Raw genomic sequence first — 20,182 nt, forward strand, 5'->3', positions numbered from 1 at the left:
CCATGCTTTGTTGTGTGATCTGCAAACGGTTAATGTTTCACTTTGTTACTGTCTACGTGTACAATACATATCAATAAATCAGTCTTGTATACAGTATGGCGCTAAATTCGTTGTACAAAAGCACAGGAGTGATTCCTGAGAGTAAAACAGACAAAAAAGTTCCAATAAACATAGGGCAAAAACCCCATCGTTTACGTGTTATAGGCTGCCGAAATCATGAAAAAAGGAATTTTAAAAATTCATAGCTCCAAAACTATGGGACCTCCTTGGTCGGGTCAAGACTTCACTTAGAAACTAGTGTGTGTCCTATCCAAAAATGCGTGTTTCAGAATCCTGAGGTGCTTCCACAACACTTTTTATTGAGCGAGTTTGACTACGGGCCTATGATATAAAGTACTCTCCAACTACCTCCATAAAAATTGTTGCGTGAGTACCTTAGGATTCTAAAACATGTATTTTTGGATAGAGCACATACTAGTTCCTAAGTGAAGTCTTGACCCGACTACAGTAGGACCCATAGTTTTGGAGCTATGGACCTTTAGAAATCATTTTTTCATGTTTTCGGCAGCCTATAACACGTAAACGATGGAGTTTTCGCCCTATGTTTATAGGAACTTTTTTGTTTCTTGTATTCTCAGGAATCACTCCTCTGTTTTTGTGCAACGAATTTAGCGCCATACTGTATATAAAATAAGAAGCCCTGATTGGCTGATTGATTGGTCAATGACCAAACCAAACCGCTTAAGTTAGAGAATAGGTCTGTCTTATGTATATTGCTCCTCCTGTGTTTGGATAACTCTGCGGGAAAGTCGTGACTGGCCTTTTTCAATATAAATCGTCGTTACCTTCACTAACGTGTTTATAAATATGTAAGTTAGCATCATGCATTAGTCAAGGTCTTAATACAGCGCTAAAAACGACTCTGTATAGTGCCCAAAAGGATTAAAGCCACAAGGTCATATATAGAACTAAAAAGACTCTACTGTTAAACAAAATAGCTCGATGGACGTTAGGAATATAGTAGTCTATTTCAAGACGTAAGTCAGTTTTTAACACCTCGAGCATTATATTTTCTTCTCTGTACTGACTTCTTGCAGATATACTCTGCCAAATGGGACAAGCCATCTACATCTCTGCAATAAACAATGCCTCCATTTTCAACTAAATAGTCCTCAAAATGACTATCATTTTTTTAAACAAACTTATTTTAACATCTTGAACTAAGAGATTCCAACCTTAAAGTCTGGTACCCAACAATTCCTCTTTTCCTTTAGGAAGATTTGAGTCACGTACAAGATTGTTAAGCTCTTCTTGTGTGATCAAATGAGGTGACGTTGATTGGAATGTAAACGGCAGAAAGTCTACATCTTCCCTGTTGCTTGGAACGTCTGAGGTATCTTCTTCTAAATCAATAGTGTAATGTTTCGCAGCTTTAGGTACAGAAAGATCTTCACTGTGGGAAACTGGTCGAATAGCTGACTTTAAATTAGGGTACTGAATCTGATGTTTAGATTTAGAGGAAAAGCCTTTTAAATCTGTCAAGCAAAAGTAGCAGTCAGTTACGTGATCTATTTATTTGTTCGTGCCAAATCATAGGAACAGCAAATTTCATAGAACTACGTTTTCCTTGTTGCCAGTTTCTCAAATTCCTGGAACACGTAATGCAACATTCGCACCCTTACTACAAAAGTGCCACAACTCAAAAAAGTTAGTTTTGAGTAAATCGCATTTGAAAGTGTTGGTAATACATTCACTTTAATGAAATACTTTGGTAATACATTAGTGAAACTTGCGCTCTCGTGCAGCTTCTAGAGAAGCTAGGGCCATGATTCTTATATTGCCAGATAGACAGCATGCTCACTAATCCGAATATATGCATAACTTAAAATTGACAATTTTTGAGTTGTGGCACTTTTGTAGTAAGGGTGCGAGTGGGCCAAGACTTATCCTGGTCTCCAACCCTACAGCCAAAGTACAGTTCATAAGCCTTTTCAACTGAAGGTGTAAGGCTCTTTCTTGAGTTTTAAATATGTTTACCACGCATATAACAAAATAAGTCAGGTTTATTTTTACACGTACGGGACATTACACTCCATTGCATGTAGCTAAACGTTTATTCAGAACTTTCTTGAAACCCAGATACACAGCACACACTACCACAAAAAGATACAACACGGCAAATCCGACCACTCCCAACGAAACACCACTCAGTAAATAATAAAATCGAACAAAAAATTACTCAAATGCTAGAACATATTTCACAGAAATAGGCAACACAAATATGAACTCGCTTATTACTAGATGTTAATGCGCTACTAACTGAAATGAAGATAAAGAGTGAGGAGAATCATGAAAAACTAGTGTTCCTTATTATAACGCAGAAAAACTCTTACGCAGTAGGAGAAAATTGAGGGGATGAGGAGAATCCCTCTTTAAACAGCGTATTCCTTCAGTAAAGAAGAAAAATTCTCGGTTGGATGATGTTTAAATGAACGTATATTATAAGGTATATTACATGTGCAACAATTTTTATCTTAAGCACATTTCTGCCCTCCCCGCTGGTCTAGTGGGTAGCACGCGCGCCTTCGATACACGGGGTCTCGGGTTCGATTCTCGGTAGGAGAATTGAATGACACAGTGGCTCAGATTCCACCTTAAATTGTAGGCCCAAGTCTCATATATCCTCGATGTTGAAAAGGTACCCTAAATTTCAATAAGCAAGCGAAACATTAATCTTATTTCATCATCTTTAAAAATACGGTATTTTACAGCACAAAATTTCAAACATTTGATTTTTGCTCAAAATTGGTATGTGATGCATAAAAAGTAATTACAAATTTGATTTTCTCATGCATATATTTCCATGTTGTACAGTGTAATCTATCTCAAACTGAGTTTTTATCGTGTTATTTTGATTAAAATGTGTATTTCAAGGGGAAAAGGTCAAAATTTATCCAAGAAATTGAGTATCTTAACGAGCCCATAAAACTTGGAAGATGAAACTCGGTTTATAATCTCCTCATTGAAAAAAAATAACTGGACACATCCAGTGGTCTTGAAAATTTCTGTTTTAAAAAGGTGAAAGGAGGAATTTATACTATTTTTCGTCACACTAAAATCGACGTTTTCTGTTGTTTGTGTTCGCATTATGGGAAAAGTGATAGCTCGTTTGAAATGAATCTGTGATCATAGTATCTACTTCATACTAAATTTTTGTTATGTCACCTTTATTAAAGCGTGGATATTGGTCCTAGGGTGGATATTGGTTCAAAATGTATGTCAAAAAGGAAATGTCATATTGGTTTTGTGATTACGCTTGGATTGAAATATGTATTCTAACGGAGAAGAGAGTTCAAATACTTCAAACAAAAATATTCTCTCTGGGTGAAGAATGAGCATTTTTTGGTTAGCTTAACAGAGATATGCACTTTTGTTGTCGACTGCATGTAATATTACATAAAATTTTAAGTATTTTGAACGTATGTTGTAACGTAAGGATTGTTTTCACATTACTGTTCGAGAATATATTTTTCCTTGTATACATATTTTCTTTTCAGTAAATGGTGATGCCAATTTCTTGCAGTACATTGACAATAGTGTTTTTTTTCTTCTTGCAGTTTAGACCTCCATCCTTCGAGGGATATGGTAGCAACCGGGCAGCGGGCAGGCCGCAATCGGAAGACGCAGGCGCATGTCCGTATCTGGAGCACCGATTCCCTTCAGACGCTCTACGTGTTCGGAATGGGGGAGTTCGAAGTGGGCGTCTCGGCTGTCGCATTCTCACAGTTGGTAAGTCATCGTGGTAGTAGAAGGGGCGTCGCTTTACAGATCAATGCGTTTGAATGAGTTCGCCGAGTCACTTGTAGAATTTGAGAACTAGATAAAGCTATAAAATTTCTTGAGATACACGTATACACATAGCAAAGACAAGATAATGCATGCGAATCCTTTCATAGTAACACATTTTAAACCAGTAGAAGCCCCAGTTAAATTCAATGACATTTGATCAGTTTGTTTTATTTTATTACTTATTTCTTCTCATCCATAATCTTTACTATCTTTTTTTTTTTTTATTGTTATGCTAACAAAGATTGGAGTTATACCTAGAGCGTCCTAGAGTGTCCAGGGTCAAGAAACGGAATATGGATATCATATAGTTATGAGATGATCCTTCTAATTAAAACAGGCATAGGGAGACACTTGTTATTTTCCGAGAGAATCGAAATGTCCAAGATTGGATTTTTTAAAAGATTTTAACATCTATCTGCAAAACCTAGGTCATATAAGAACAGAGGCGGCTTGTAAAGGAAGTCACATTGGTAAAAGTAAAAGTTTTATATATTGAGAAAAATCAGTTAATCGGACAAATATACTTCATACATATGTTTACTACGAAAATCTGTACGGACCATACATTATCCATATGCTACATACGTACTGCCTTTTTCCCGCGTAAATGCTACATTATGCAGCTGCGGGATGTCTAACATTTAACAGTCTTCTGCATATTACATACATATACGTATGTTACATACGTCAGATATATGTTATATACGTCCATCTGTATATGAGAATCTTACCTCCTATATACAGTCATACGGAAAGTATGTATAGATGGAACAATTATACAGACAATATTATAAAACATGTTTTCAGTTATACGATTGCTGCAGATGTTATATATAGTTGTACTTTAAGTCCAAAAACTACAGGATTTACGCATGTAACCTATGTTTCTACGTGCGCCACATACGTTTTTCTCTTTCAGTAGCTTCGAACTAATGTAAAGAAACTTACCTAATGTTTTAATTCTTGTATGCATAAGTTTTCTTCTCTTTGTTTGAAGCGATAAAACTATTATGTTTAATAATGCGACTGCTTTCACAAGAAGCCACTGTGTGAGAGGAAAACTGAAATACGGAATCCGAAACATGTGTGTCCAATCGAGGTATGAACCCAGGTTTATGATGTGAAGCAAGAAGCGTGTCAACCACTCAAGTATTTCCAAATTCCAAATCCAAATTCAGATTGGAATCCTGAGGTCAATTATCTTGAGTACACAAAAAAATTCATCAATCGAAAAATAGGGCAAGTGGTTAGGGAAGTCAGTGAACGAAACTCAGAGCCAAGGAAGCAAAGCCTGTCCCTGAGCGAGGTAAGCCACTAAATATAGCGAGTTTAATTATTTAAATGATGGACTAGTTGGCCACCAAAGTTTGGCTCAAATCCGGCCAATAGTTACCGAGAAATAAAGTGCCACATACAAGTGGAGCCGAGCCTGACCCTGGCGAACTCGGCCACCAAATATACAAATCCTTATTCCTTAGACGATGGACTACTCTCGCACCAAATTTTGTTCAGATCTCGCCAGTAGTTACAGATAAATAAAGTAACACACACAAGCCGAGCCTGTCCCTGATCAAACCCGGCTGCCAAATAAAGCGATCTTTATTCCTTGGACTATGGACTACTTTCCCTCCAAATTTGGTGTAAATCCAGCGAGTAGTTTCTGGGAAGTAAAATACCACATACACACATACATAAACACACTCACATACCTGGAGTGAAGCTATAAACATCTCGTATGCATACGGCAGAAGCTAAAAGGTATCCATCCATTAGTCTTTGTTCTGTGTTACAGAACTTTTAATTTCCACTTTTCTGTACATATGGTTGTCTTGGGTTAACTGAGTGTTTTGCACGACAGCTGGTTCTTACCTATTTATCACGCCAGGGGCTACCAAACTAATCAAGCACGAGCAGAGTGATCAGTTGACAATAAGTTTTTGTGTAGAAAACTGAAAAATACGGAACTGGAATGAAAGGACAGATTGAGTATTAGGGATACTTCGAATACAAGATGGCTTCATTACTAAAAATTCATTTGCATGTCAATCATTTTTTATCTCATGTATGCACATTCTGACATCTTAAGGTGGCTTCTTAAATTGGTTTGACAGGGACAAACAACAAGGAATTACGTAAAAATTAAATTTCTGAGTCAAGCGAAGGGAATAGTCCTCTTGCATATATATACGGAAGTCAAAATAAAGCTAGAAATATATATATATATTTCGGGTCCTCGTCTAAAGAAGTGAATTGCACTGTATGGCAACGTAGCAGATAAAGAATCAGTAAGTAGGTCTACCAATCTATCGAGTAGTTACATCAATTCCTTCCAGATGGCAGTTGAAGTCGATATAGATTGACACTAGCACCATTTATTAGTGTAGCAATCGATGTAACTGCATGATAGATTCGTAGAGTATTGTTAATCTGAAAATTTGATTTCGCAGGCCCGAAGGGTATAAAATCATTTAACATTTTCGCTTTATTTTGACCTGTAGAATAGTGCTCTGTGGTCAGTGGGTAACATTTTTAGAACACCATATATATATATATATATATATATATATATATATATATATATATATATATATATATATATAAACTAGGAACGATGCACTATACAGGATTATTTTATTAAATGCATTACAATAACTCCAGTATTCTAAGAAAATGACTAAAACATTACTTTAAAATTTCTCCATTATCCTATGGAAATCTGTAACATTCTTTACTTCGAAATAATTCTTATGGCAGTGTCGTGTCATTAAGGATGATCGGTACTTGCGTCCTTATAGTTTTTCTTCTTTTTTTCTTTTTTAGTTTATTGATTTACATGCGAAAGTATACTCTTTCCTTTCACGTGAAAGTCGATTTTTATTTTTTGATTTATACTAATTTGTTCTTTAAACCTAACTGAATATCCTTTATTTTGACAAACTGTATTTGCATTCCCGAATGTAAATTTAATATTACAAGTAAACTAAATTTTATTTATGGTTATTAAAAGGGTACGTCATAAAATTTAATTTTCACAAAGCAAGAGATACATAAATAGCTTTAAAGAAGCAAACAGTAAGATCAAACAAAAGGTTCAAGTTGATTCCAAGGAAAAGAAGATACTTCTCAACATGAATCAACAGGATAAATATATGCCGGTAAATACAGTATATATCCTTAAGTTATGTTTATGCATAATTTGGAAAACAGTGGACGAAATAGCAGAACTACGCTCGAAGGGGGAAAAAAAGGAAGAAATCGTTTCAATGGTCGCCTCAACCCAATCTACGTTTACTCCACAAAGGTCCACAGAGGTAACTTCACTCATAATGATTATCGATATTCTGTCATCATAGATTGGTCACTTTTCTTAGAAGCTTTCATTTACCATGGTCTTCAGCTATTCTCTTCGCCTTGATGCTGAAATTGTCCTGCATCTTTGTCCTATTTCCTACTTCCCGTTCACCAAATTTCTTAAGATACATTTCTTCCTCAAACATGTTGTAAGCAATCTCTCATACTTCAAGTATTATTATTTTCTCCTTACAAGGAAACTTTTCCTGGTGTCACACGAAATGTGGAACGAAACTATGATCAATCGATTTGTATTAGTGAACAAGAAGATCCATAGGCGGGAAAAAACCCTCGATTGCAACCCTTTCGCAGTTATGAGGGGGAGTAGGGGGCACTGGCAACAAAACACATTGTGGATAATGAGACGCAATATGGAGCGAGTTCGATGAAAACATGCATAGAAGAGCAGCTAAACACATATTACAGTGTGACATTATCTAGGTGCATTGATTGCAAGAGCGATTGCAAGAAAACACATCTCGATCGGTTTTGCTGTAATACTTGTCGACAGACGGACGGACGGACAAAGTCGTTCTATAAAACTTCCAACATTTATGCATAGCATTGATTATAAATCTAATAATATAAAAGTTACTCGCCTGTTTTAATTTATCTCCTACTACTTCTATATTTGATACAGACTACTTCCTTCTAACCACCGTAACCTTTAACTTTCCAGCGTTTATTTTATCCGATATTGTTCTAGGTTTATTTTTTTTTCAAATTTCCTAACATTATAATATTTTTTTTCCTCTTACATCATGCGATAAGAACTCCATTATCTGCAAATCATGTGTGCTTATTCTTCTATCTCGTTTCGAAATACCTTTTTTGTCAAAGTATCCCCATTTGCTTTGTCTTCCTCAAGTAGATATTAAATAACTTTGTAAGATGCTGCATGAACCCTTTCATCTTTGATTTCTCTCCGTATTGTAACTTTCACTTCTTGGTTCATATGCAGTTTCTGATGAGTTTATGGTACATTCATTCCAGCCCAACTGTCTGTAAAACTCCTTTCGGTCGAAGACCCTCTACGTTAATAAACAGCATACACTTCGTCCTCTTATTCTATAAAGTTTCACTGATCACTCTTAATAAGCAAATATTATCTCCCTTGCTGTGACCCATTGTAAATCCAAAACGTTTTTATCCTATTTCCTCATTTGTTCTTGTGTACAGGTTTCTGTTCCCTAATGATTCTGTAGTCCTCACATCTTTTCAGTTTCGTTATTTTGCCAATGGCATAATTGAATCAGCTAACACAAAAAGGGCTTCAATCAAACAAACTTAGTTTTCAGAAAAATAAGAAAACCATTGCAATTTTGAAACTATAAAATCAAGATGAACCAATTTTTGTGTAGATAAAAATTACATTAAGCGAATGCTGTATAGGGAAACCATTTTAATGCTCATTTCCATGGTAAAATAAAATGGTTTCCGCTGTGGACTGCAGCCCTTCTTGCATATAAATTATAGATGGTGTCCTGTACGCATGTAATTTTATTTACTTTTTAATTTGTTGTACTTTTTGACACAAAACTGTATTAAGGCTTGTTTTGCCAGGTTTTAGACGTTTTAGGTCTGCCAACTGAATTGGACGAAATCAGTAGCTATTGCCACTAACATAAAAGAAATATAATTCCCTGTGCAGAAAGGGCTTCAGTCACTGACTCAAGCCCACGTTGCCTAGAATAATGGAAGTTGACATCTGTTTATAAAATGTTAGACCAATGAAATTGAAGCTCTTTATGCATAGAAACATACGTGTCCCCAATAGGAACAAAAATCCGATGTTAACTCAATTTCGCCATTTTAGTGACTGAAGCCCTTTTTGCATGAACTAATTCAATTGTCGTCTTGAATCTTTCGATCATATCTCCCGTTCTGATTAGTAAAGATAATATATTTTATGACAGGGTCGAAACAATTCTCCCTTTCCCTTCTCCTCTGTATTCTTAATGAATTCAATCGGCATATTGCCCATCTCACTTGCCACTCCCGACCTCGTTTCGGATATTGCTTCCTAATACTCATCCCGCTGTCTTGTAAACCCTTTGTCTTCATTAGTTACTGCATTTTCGTCTTCAAAATATAAATTACATAGTTCATCCCTACCAAAGATCATGCGCCTATGTTTTCTCTGAATTTGCACAAATATTTCTGTACATTTTCTCATTTTTCTCAATTCTTTCTATTTCTCAACATCCTTACATTTTTATAAAATTCTTCTCTTGCTCTTTCTATTTTCCTTGATAATGTTTTTTGAACATATTTTTGGCTTTTTCTATTATTCTGTTTCAAGCTCTTCCTTTCCTTTATTTTATGCAACATATCTTACATAATTCATGGGTTCTTTATTGTTTGTTGTTCTTGGTGTAGGCCTACTACTACTTAACCAGCTTGATGCATGCAAAATGTATTCATAATGACAAAATATTATACAAAACAATTGCCATTCTGCATTTGGGTAAGTCCTTGCCATTCTGCATTGCCGATAAAAAAAATGGGTAAGTCCTTTGCCTTTACCATTCCATACCACGACTAAGATAGGTTGCTGCTATCAGGCTACACTTGAAACCTACTTCTGATAATTTGTGTCTGTTATGCGTTTCATTACGCACAAAATTTTGACCCCTCTTTAGCAAATGCTGTGAGAACTCCTGCCTGTAGAACGAATATTTAAACGCAAAATGAAAGTGAAATCACTTCGTATTCAAACTTGTAAGATATGATGTGTTTATAGAACATCTATGAGTTCTATTGACACGGTAAGAATCAGCATTCTCCCCCCTTTTATTTTTTTTAAAGTACTGTAAAGCGTAAGAAAATGTTAAAACTTCGGTAAAAAATGGTTTGCAGCATAGTAGTCCTTTGAAATAGATTGGTAAAACCTTTGGAGATGGTATTTCTATCTGACAAACATGACATGAAAATATTATGACTACATAAAATTATCATCATAATATTATCATGTCCTCAAATGCTGAAAATACAGTAGTAGCTACTACTCTGTTTTTATAGGATTTATTATGTTGTAGACCGCTTTGTTTCTCCAATTGTAATACTATATTGGCATTTGTTTTACATGTATTTTGAAAAAGAATGCGAAACGACGTGAATTTCATTAGGAGGATTAAATGCCTTCCTTACTCTTCCCATTAATTATTATTTTAATGTATTTAGTAACTTAAAGACTATTAAAAATGTGGAAAATTCATAAAGTCAGCCAGATAATATCTGCAATATGCCATTAAATGAACTAGTCAATGTATTAAAAGTATTTTCCCACAGTCTAGAAATTTTAATACGCAGTTTATGATGTAAATGTTGAGCAATCAAATTTTCGTAATTAATGAGAGGTCGTAACAAAAATAATTCATTTAATAACATTTTCCAAGTATTATATTGAACCATGGTAGCTCAATGGGCCTCTAGCACGAGAAATACCTAATTCGACTCAGACGGTGTGAATTTGTGGTGGACAATATCATATCCGTGGGTTTTTTGGGATCCTTCGTCCCTTCCCGCATTCTCATTCCACCAATTCTATCATAATCCTTTCATTAATCATTTATCTCCTTTCGACTAAAAAGAACATGTTAAATTAAAGATTTCATTTTATTTCTAAGTAATATAATAACCCACTTTTCAAAATGATAATATTACCCATTTTTACTGAATTATTTTCAAAAGCATAACATAAAGCAGGGCGCAAAATTTCAATGTCAGACACACTCGCCAATCCAAAAATGACGGTCGCCAGTCTCTCTCACGTATAAATTATAAGAGGCCCCCCTTCCCCCTACGACCTTTGCTTTGACAAAGAAAGAGATTACATCAGGGCATAAGATTTCAAAACCAATTAGATTCAGGATAATCAATTTTGAATTGAACAATTCGTATACATGTTAAAAAAATATCTTACCTTAAGACTTCACATTTGTGTAACTCTCTCTTTCTGCACTAAAATACCAGTTGTCGATTGCAGTTTTTGGATCAAAGTCCGTAAGTGAAGGGCCATTGATGGAAATTGTCAGCAAATCATCCAGTATGTCAATCTTCAATGGATTCCTGTAGGCAGTCTTAATTTTGTTGAGAATTCTGAAGCCTCTCTCACATAAAACAGTACTCACGGGTAGAACTGCACAAAATGTGACAATTGGAAGCAAATTTGGGAATCTCGTAATGAAGTTTTCACTGTAAGGTGGGAAGGGAGGGGTGAATTACAACATTCACATTCCGTGTTTTCTGTCACTCAGTGACAATCATTTTCGTGCGAAACAGAAATTGCGCAGCCCTGTGAGTTTAAGCAGAAATCATTCCTACTGAACACAGGTCGCCAGCTCTAAGTTTCTAGTCGCCAATGGCGACCTGGTGACCGGAAATTTTGCGCCCTGACATAAAGTAAGGAGAATCTTAGTGAAGACCTCAAAGAGTTAGTTCACATTGTCCTAAACTTCTCGCCACTCCCATTTTCTTCTTACAAGAATTGTTAAACAACAGTCATAGAGGACATGACGCCTTATAACATAGGAAGCGTTCTGTAAAATTTATCTATAATAGCTTTTGATATCATAATTTCAGCTAAAAAAAAATGACACGGTAAGTTTCTGACGTCATAGTATAAAGACGTGTTTCTAAGCTGAAAGTAGAGTCTTAGAAAGTATAACCATTTTCATTCATACAATGTAAATCTCTGTTCTTGATTACTTTCATATACAATTATTTGCTTTCTTATTATTCTAACGTTGTAAAACCTAACAGTGAACTCATTAGGATTTTGTCATAACATAATTCAAATTAAAAACAAATACATTAAGTACTATAAGAATTTATTGAAAATACGAGGAACAGTCAAAAAGTTTCCGGAGTTTCATTGTAACTAATTATTACCACAATATAGGCACACAAATTACGTAATCGACTTCAAAATAGGCTCCCTGAGAACGCATGCACGTGTTCTACCGCTCCTGTCATTGCTGGAAGCAAACTGAAAGTCTTGTTTTAGTATGTTCCGAAGTTCAGCGGTGGCCTTGGTTTTGACGGTGGCAAAACGGTTACCTTTGAGGCCCTTTTTGATCTTGGGGAAGAGCCAGAAATATGCTGGTGCTAAATATGGTGAGTAGGGAGGCTGGTAGAGGAGGGGAATGTTCGTTCTTACGAGCCATTTTGCCACCGTACAACACATTCAATCCAACGCGATGGCTGAACTTCGGAACATACCAAAACACGACGTTCAGCATTGCTTCCAGCAATGGCAGGAACGATCGAACAAGTTCGTGCTTTTTCAAGGAGTCTATTTTGAAGATGATTGAATAACTTGTGTACTTATATTGTGGTAACAAACAATTAAAGGAAACCCCGGGAACTTTCTGACTGCTCCTCGTATACAATTAACGATGTGGCACATTTCATATGTCTGAATTCAGGGAAATGAAAATTATTCTATATTCTAAATACACATGTTTATGTTGAAACTTTGATTCCCCTATTTTTAGTATATTTTGTCAATAACTTCTGAATGGATTGACTAAACATAGACCTTTTGTGAAATTAAAGTGGTTTTCTCTTTTATGATATCTAAGACGAGACTGAAATTGGCTCACTAATTTAGAAGTTATTGGTAAAATAAAATGTGTCAGGGGTAAATCACTATTGGATAAGGCTAATTAAGCTTCGTGAATATATTATATATCTAATCTACACAAATTTCATTATAAACACAAAGGTGCTAGTAAATATCCTTAAATGTTACCATTTTTCTCTCTTTTCTCCTTCAAAGCCACGACCGTCGAGATGGCACCCTCGGAGGTTTGTCTCTTGGGACCAGGTATTCAGTTTAATGTAATCCCAGAAACCACAGTGAAATTTCACCACACGTTGAGTCCACATTCCCAGTGTTTTACAGCAAGCTTCTGTGAAGAACGTTTTTCTGTACAAAGCTCCTGTTTCGGTATTTTAGGACAGCAATTTCACTCTACGCAACTTGGTAGCAATAAATGCTTCTAGCTATATTTATTTGTCACCCATGTTTATACCTGACGAATGCACTTTTTGTTCACCTGTGCTACCAAAATAAAAGTCCACGAGAGCTTTTGAGACATGCCACTTAGAAGAAGGTGTCACGCACTGTAACTATATCACAGATTAAATTATGCTTTAATGAGATTAAAACAAATTTCTAATTGATTAAAATGCTACGTGATTTGAGGCACCAATTATCTCCATTTGTGAGGTATGAAAGCTTCTTTAAATTACCTCTTAAAGTATAATCTATAAAGAGACTGTTAAACTTATGCAGCAGTAACGTCGGAAAAGGGTAAAAGAACTGATTTCTTAATTAGTGAATCCGGATTCAAGTCATGATTTTAAAAAAAACTTTACTCCATTGTTATTATCATTTTTCAGCTCCTATCAGAGTGAGAATAAAGCTCATAGCGATAAATATTCGTCTTTCTATCGTCATTCTCTTACAATAGAAGCTACAATATTCCATACTAAGTGTAGTTTGATTTGATTTAATTTGATTTTCAGTTTATCGTCCCTTTCAGCAGCAAGACTATATAAGACGTTGACCTATAGCTTAACGTGGGATCCGAACTACATAAGCTTCCGTTGGGAATCCAACCCGGACCTTCCAAAGGCGCGTAAGCTAACCTAAGTGAATTTTGTTGGCGGCTGAAATTAACTGTAGAACTGGAAGGGATTAGAACTGGAATTGCTATAATTACCACTGATCATATATGGTGTTCCGCCAATGACTATATTCCTTGACGATATAGACTGAAAAACTAACTCCGAGATAGGATATTTTGATACAATTTTTGAAGCTCTTCATGCCGTCAAATATTCTGTTAAGCAAAAAGTGCGCTAGAAATCCGTTGAAAGCATTGGTGGATTTTTTAAAACTTGAACGACAGTGAAAAATATAATCTGGACCTCTTCCATTAATACACCTAAGTAGAATTGAGGCTGGATAGACGGCCGAGTCAGCAAAAAATTATCTTGTTTTCCTAGAATTCTGTGTCATTTCCTGGAATTGGTAGGCAAGTTTCGACAAGCCTTTGGTTGCTATGTTCATAGCCTTTTACGGCTACCAGAGAAGTGCGTGGGAAAATTTTGGTTTATCTGAACCTGTATGAGAACAGTTTGTTGTTATGGTGATAGTCTTGGATGGGTTCATCGTCTTGGGTGGTCATACTCTTGGAGGGATCATAGTCCTATCAGTTATCATGATCGAAGTTTTCCAATTGATTGATTGATTTTTGCTTTTCGTTAGCTAGATGCTCTTGGCCTTCATAGTCTTGGATGTTCATACTGATGGCCGGATCAGAGTCCTATCAGTTATCATGATCGAAGCTTCCCAATTGATTGATTGATTTTTGTCTTTTCGTTATGAATTTGAACCCCTAAACCCCTCCACTTCCTCCTGCGAAGAACGTAAGGGAACGTTGTTACTATGCTCATACTCTTGGACGGCGAAGCTTCCCAATTGGTTGATTGATTGATTTTTGCTTTTCGCTATGTATTGAATAGCTAAATGCTCTTGGACGGCTGAAAGTTCTATTAGTTATCATGATCGAAGCTTCCCAATGGATTGATTGATTGATTTTTGTCTTTTCATTATGGATTTGAACCTCCCAAACCCCCTCCACACCACTCCCTCCTGCGAAGAACGTAAGCGAACGTTGTTACTATGCTCATACTCTTGGCCGGCTATCGAATCTTGATGAGAGTTCTTCCAGTTATCACGTTCGAAGTTTCCCAATTGATTGATTGATTTTCGTCTTTTCGTTATGTATTGAATAGCGAAGAGCATACTTAATGTCTTAAAATATTCAATGCTTTCTCATCGAGAATCGAACCTGTACACTAAACGCAAGATCAGTGCTTCACGATTTAGAGTTGAATTAATTCTTGCATGAAAAAAAAAAAAAAAAAGAATTTCATGTATTGGTTTTAGCGTAGCATATGATATGTACATTGTTCGAAGCTCTTCATTTCGAAGCACTATAACACTTTCAAGTGTTCAATGCCCCCTTTCTCTCTCTTTTTATCATCGAGAATCGAACCCGGACCAAAGTGGTATTAAAACATAAATAACAACCATAAAAATAAATTTAAAAAATACATCATTACATTATTATTATTATTATTTTGGGAGTGAAAGTGAAGCAGACAACTAACCTTGATTGTAGCTTCGTTAACTTATGAAATAAAGATTGTACATCGGAATCGAACGCGAGACCAGTACTTCACGATTTAGAGTTGAATTAATCCTCGCATGAAAAAAAAAAAAGAATTTCACGGAGTAATCCAACTTGAGGTGGGCACTCTATCACTGAACGTCAGTGCCTCGCATATAGATTAGATTTTATTAAAAAAACTTTTCGTCCTATTTTTTTTCTAGTCGTCTTGTATTGGGTAGCTAGATTCCCCCCCTCACCCCCGCAGACCTATCTTGTAATGCTAAGAATAGAAGTTCCCAGATTTTCTGCGAAGAAAAAAAAAGAATGCTTTCTCATCGAGAATAGAACCCGGATCCCAAACGATCGTGGTCTTTCGTAAGTGTATGGTACATGAATAAACAAGATAAAACTATTTAATGCTCTTTCACTAAGAATCGAACTAGAGTAAAATAATATATTTGTCTTTATTTTTTAGTCTTTGTCTTTAAAAAAAAAGAATAAAGTTATAAAGTGTATTTATTCATAGTTGTTTCGTGTGTGATAAAGAAACCAGATTCTACAGACACAGACAGTCATACATATATACAGCGTCAAAGAAATGTGTTTTCCCAGTATCTTTTTTTTTCTTTGTCTGTTGCTTCGTATTCAAGAGAAGAGAAGATTAGCTTATCGGAAAGCAAAACACTGACCTACCTACCGCTTTATTAACCAAGCGATGATAAGAAAACGTTGCATTGAAGTGACAAAATGTCAGCGAACACCGGCTGACGTTTGTCTGTCTGTCTGTCTGTAGCATATGCTAGGAAGATGAATAGACCAATGAGTCATTGTGTCCCCCTAAATTTAGGAAAGGGAGCCGCCATAAGACTGGTAATTAGGATATATGTATATCACTAGTAACGGAACTTCTTGGTTTATTTTTAGTAATAATAATAATAATAATAATAATAATAATAATAATAATAATAATAATAACAATAATAATAATAATAATAATAATAATAATAATAATAATAATAATAACTTCCAATTTTAAGTTTCATGAATATATTGACTAGACTGAAGAAGACGGTGATGATGAGAAATGAGTGAAATGTTAGAATAAAGAAAGTGGGAGGAAACGAAAGTACACCGAAAAAAACCTACGCACGTGTTGTTTGTCCAACACAGAAAGTTCACTTGACGGAGGGAGCAGGGGTTTGAAACCAGGCCCCCCCCCCCTCAAACACCGGAGGTGAACGCTGTACCATTCAATCAACGTACACTCAAAAAGTGGGAGGAAACGAAAGTACTCCGAAGAAAATCCACGCATACGGTGTTTGTCTACCTTAAAATTCATTTGTTGAAAGCAAAAGTTGAACACGGGGGAAGGAGGGCTTCATGCTCAACTCAAGGACCTATGCACAAAAGATGAACGCTCTTGTTCACCAGAAATTTCACTTGTTGTTAGCTAGGATCGAATTAGGGATCCCAATACATCAGAAATATTCGTTCGAGTCAAATCATAGTTTTACGTCCAATTTTTATGTCTGTTAAACTAGTAATTTTGTCTACCAGAAAATTCACTTGTCTAGGCTGGATTACAATCTGGATACACCATACATCAAAGATTATCGCTGTACCATTGATTCACTAGGGTCCCCCACCTGTGATGAGAGAGAGAGAGAGAGAGAGAGAGGTCAAATCATAGTTTGACAAGAGAGCCAAAGAGAAAACTCATAGATACAATGTTGTCTAACACACAAAGTGAGTTTTACGTTCCACGATTATGACTGTTAAACTAATGATTTTGAAAGACGGAACTTTATGATGTGAGTGATGTAATAATAATCATAGCTTGTGTGTCTTAAATTTTTGATAATATGTCTACTTGTTTCTCCGTTTGTCTATGTATCTTTAGTACGTAGAGTCCAGACGAAGCGAAGATATGTGCGTTTTAGCAAATGAAAATAGTATAATCTGTGTGGATGGGACAAGTGAAAAGTGAGTTTTACGCCCTACGTTTACGTCTACTAGGCTAATGAAGGAGAGGTGATAATGAAAAAAATGAATGAAATGATGTAATGAAGAAAGTGGAAGGAAACTGGTGAACTCCGAAGGGAAATCCACGCATACGATGTTTGTCCACCACAAAGTTCATAGGGTACGAACTGGGATCGAACGAGGGACCCCAAGCACTTAAGGTGAACGCTTTATCATTGAGCCACCGTTCCCCATGGAACGAAAAAAATGAAATGAAATCTTTGAGTTTAACGCCCCACGATTATGCCGGTTAGGCTATGTGTACTATGCTAATGGAAAACGAACGAGGGACCCCCAAGCACTTAAGGTGAACGCTCTACCATTGATCCACCCTGCCCTCTGGAACGAAAAAAAAATGAAATGAAATCTTTGAGTATAACGTCCCACGATTATGCCGGTTAGGCTGAGTGACGGCGATGGGACAAGTGAAAAGTGAGTTTTACGTCCTACGTTTACGTCTACTAGGCTAATGAAGGAGAGGTGATAATGAAAAAAAATGAATGAAATGATGTAATGAAGAAAGTGGAAGGAAACTGGTGAACTCCGAAGGGAAATCCACGCATACGATGTTTGTCCACCACAAAGTTCATAGGGCACGAACTGGGATCGAATCATGGACCCAAGCACTTGAGGTGAACGCTCTACCACTGAGCCCACCGTGCCCTCTGGAACGTAAAAATGAAATGATAAGGACGGTTTTCCGGGGACGGTCAATAGCATCTTTTCGTTAAGTTGTAAAGGAAGCAGGGGATTTGTGGTCACTAAAATTAATGACAAGTATATAGAAAAAAAAGACGTGATTTGAACACGGGACCTCATGCACCAGAGGTAAACACTCTACCACTGAGTCACTCAAGTTAATTTCATAATTTTCTAATGTTAATAAGAGTGAAATCTAACGTTAAATACATATACATAAGTCAACGAACTGAGAGAGTTTCTGTATCTGCAATGTCTACTTGCAAAGAGCAGAAAAATAAGATAACAGAACATGTTTTGTATTTCAATGTTATTCTCCAGCTGTCGCGTCAACATTATCTTAGGTCATGGTTTCAGACAACACGAAGCGAAGATATGTATGTGTGTGTGTTTTAGGTAATATTAAAACAGTGTTTGAGATCTAATACTTGACAAAACTAGTGTTGCTTATACATCTCGGATGTCGTTACCTATGTACACATGATGTTGATTGATTTTTGAGTTTAACGTTCCGTTCAGCAGCGAGGCTATATGCACCACAAAGTTCACACGGCTAGAGTTAGGATCGAACCAGGGACCCCAATCACAGAAGGTGAACACTTTACCACTGATCCACAGCACCCCACGATTTCAACATGGGGCACAAATCTTCAAGTTAAAACAATTGTCTATTCTCAAATAAGAGAACATTTCTCTATTTCTTTAAGTTGATCTAGGAAGTTGAACTTTGTATAGTTTTCTCTATATTATAGTCTAAGCTGTATGTGATATTACTTTAAAAGGACAAAAGTAGTTAAAATATTCCCTATTATTATCATCAATTTCTTTTAAAATGCTCAGAACCCCCGTCATAGAATTCGTATACTAGCTATGTACACAGGCGTACATCAAGAAATTTTTTGTTGGGAGAGGTCCAAGCTTTGGGCGACGAGGCTCAAACACTACAAGTATCTGTGTAGTATTGAACGCGTATTATTCTACACTCGAAAAGACAATAAGTACTATCTAAGTGTATATCTTTCTGTCTGTCTATCTGTATGATGAGTATAATCGTGGTACGTTAAACTGAAATATTTTCTTACGTTTCGAACGTAAGAAATATGTGAAAGTTTGTGTGTGGTTCAGTGATAAAGCAATGACTTATTCTTTCAGATGAATACTTAGTATAGTGGAGCATTGTTCCGCAACCCAATGCATGCGGTCCCTAGCTCGATCTCCGATCAAATAAGCTTATAATTTTTTATTACTAATTGCCGCCCAGTGTGGTCGACTTTCGAACATAGTGTCCGTGAGTTTTCATGGTCTACTTATATATTTTTATTTTACTAAGTATTCATTCATTCATTCATTTGTCTTAATCATTCGTCTTCCTCAACATAATGAGCATAATTTATTACTAATTGTCGTGCACTGTAGCAAAGTGCATGCAGTCCCTAGTTTCATCTCCGAACATGATGTCCGTGAGTTTTCATGATCTACTCATACATTCTCATTCTACTAAGTTATAGCAAATTCCGAACTCGTTATCTTTCTTTTTTTAAAGTAATTAACTGAAGGTGTGATGATTGACAAAATGAGGCACGGATCGCCATTAAGTTCCAGCACTTGCTTTGCTTTGTACAGGATGCATATCAAGAAGCTTCAGCATATGAAAAACGAAGTACTGGTTGTAAATCCTTTACCACTGAGCCAGCACGCTCCTCAAACCCCCCGGAGAAATAAAGATACCCCCACAAATATACCCTTTCTCGGTAAAAGGACATATGATTAAGACGAAAAAATATTAGTTGATAGAATGACAATGTGAATAAACGTTATATCACTGAGACATCATGCATCCTGAAATCCATTGAATTTATGAGTAGAAGAACAATACACGTACTAGAAAGAAAAGATACATGTTCTTCTAACCTGACATAATTGCTTTAGAAAAATAACAAAGTAGAAGTAAACAGGAGAACTAATACTCACAGTTTTTTTTGTTTACCACAATTACCTATTAACATGAACTCGGATTGAGACAGGAACCACAAGCACCAGAAGTATTCACTTTACCCATGCCCTTATCCACA

General features: G+C 36.1%; 1 protein-coding gene across 3 annotated transcripts in view; it reads left to right on the forward strand.

Annotated features, from left to right (window-relative positions):
* DCX-EMAP (Doublecortin-domain-containing echinoderm-microtubule-associated protein) overlaps positions 1-20,182 on the forward strand; it is a 386,324-nt gene that overhangs the window by 234,958 nt on the left and 131,184 nt on the right. For all 3 annotated transcript variants that reach the window (XM_081740217.1, XM_081740218.1, XM_081740219.1), the window contains exon 7: positions 3,618-3,789. In XM_081740217.1, the coding sequence (XP_081596343.1) occupies positions 3,618-3,789 (172 nt within the window). The remainder of the gene's footprint in view (positions 1-3,617; positions 3,790-20,182) is intronic.

The sequence above is a fragment of the Thermobia domestica genome, chromosome 15 (genome assembly GCF_964235325.1).
Source record: "Thermobia domestica chromosome 15, izTheDome1.hap1.1, whole genome shotgun sequence".
Lineage (NCBI taxonomy): Eukaryota > Metazoa > Arthropoda > Insecta > Zygentoma > Lepismatidae > Thermobia > Thermobia domestica.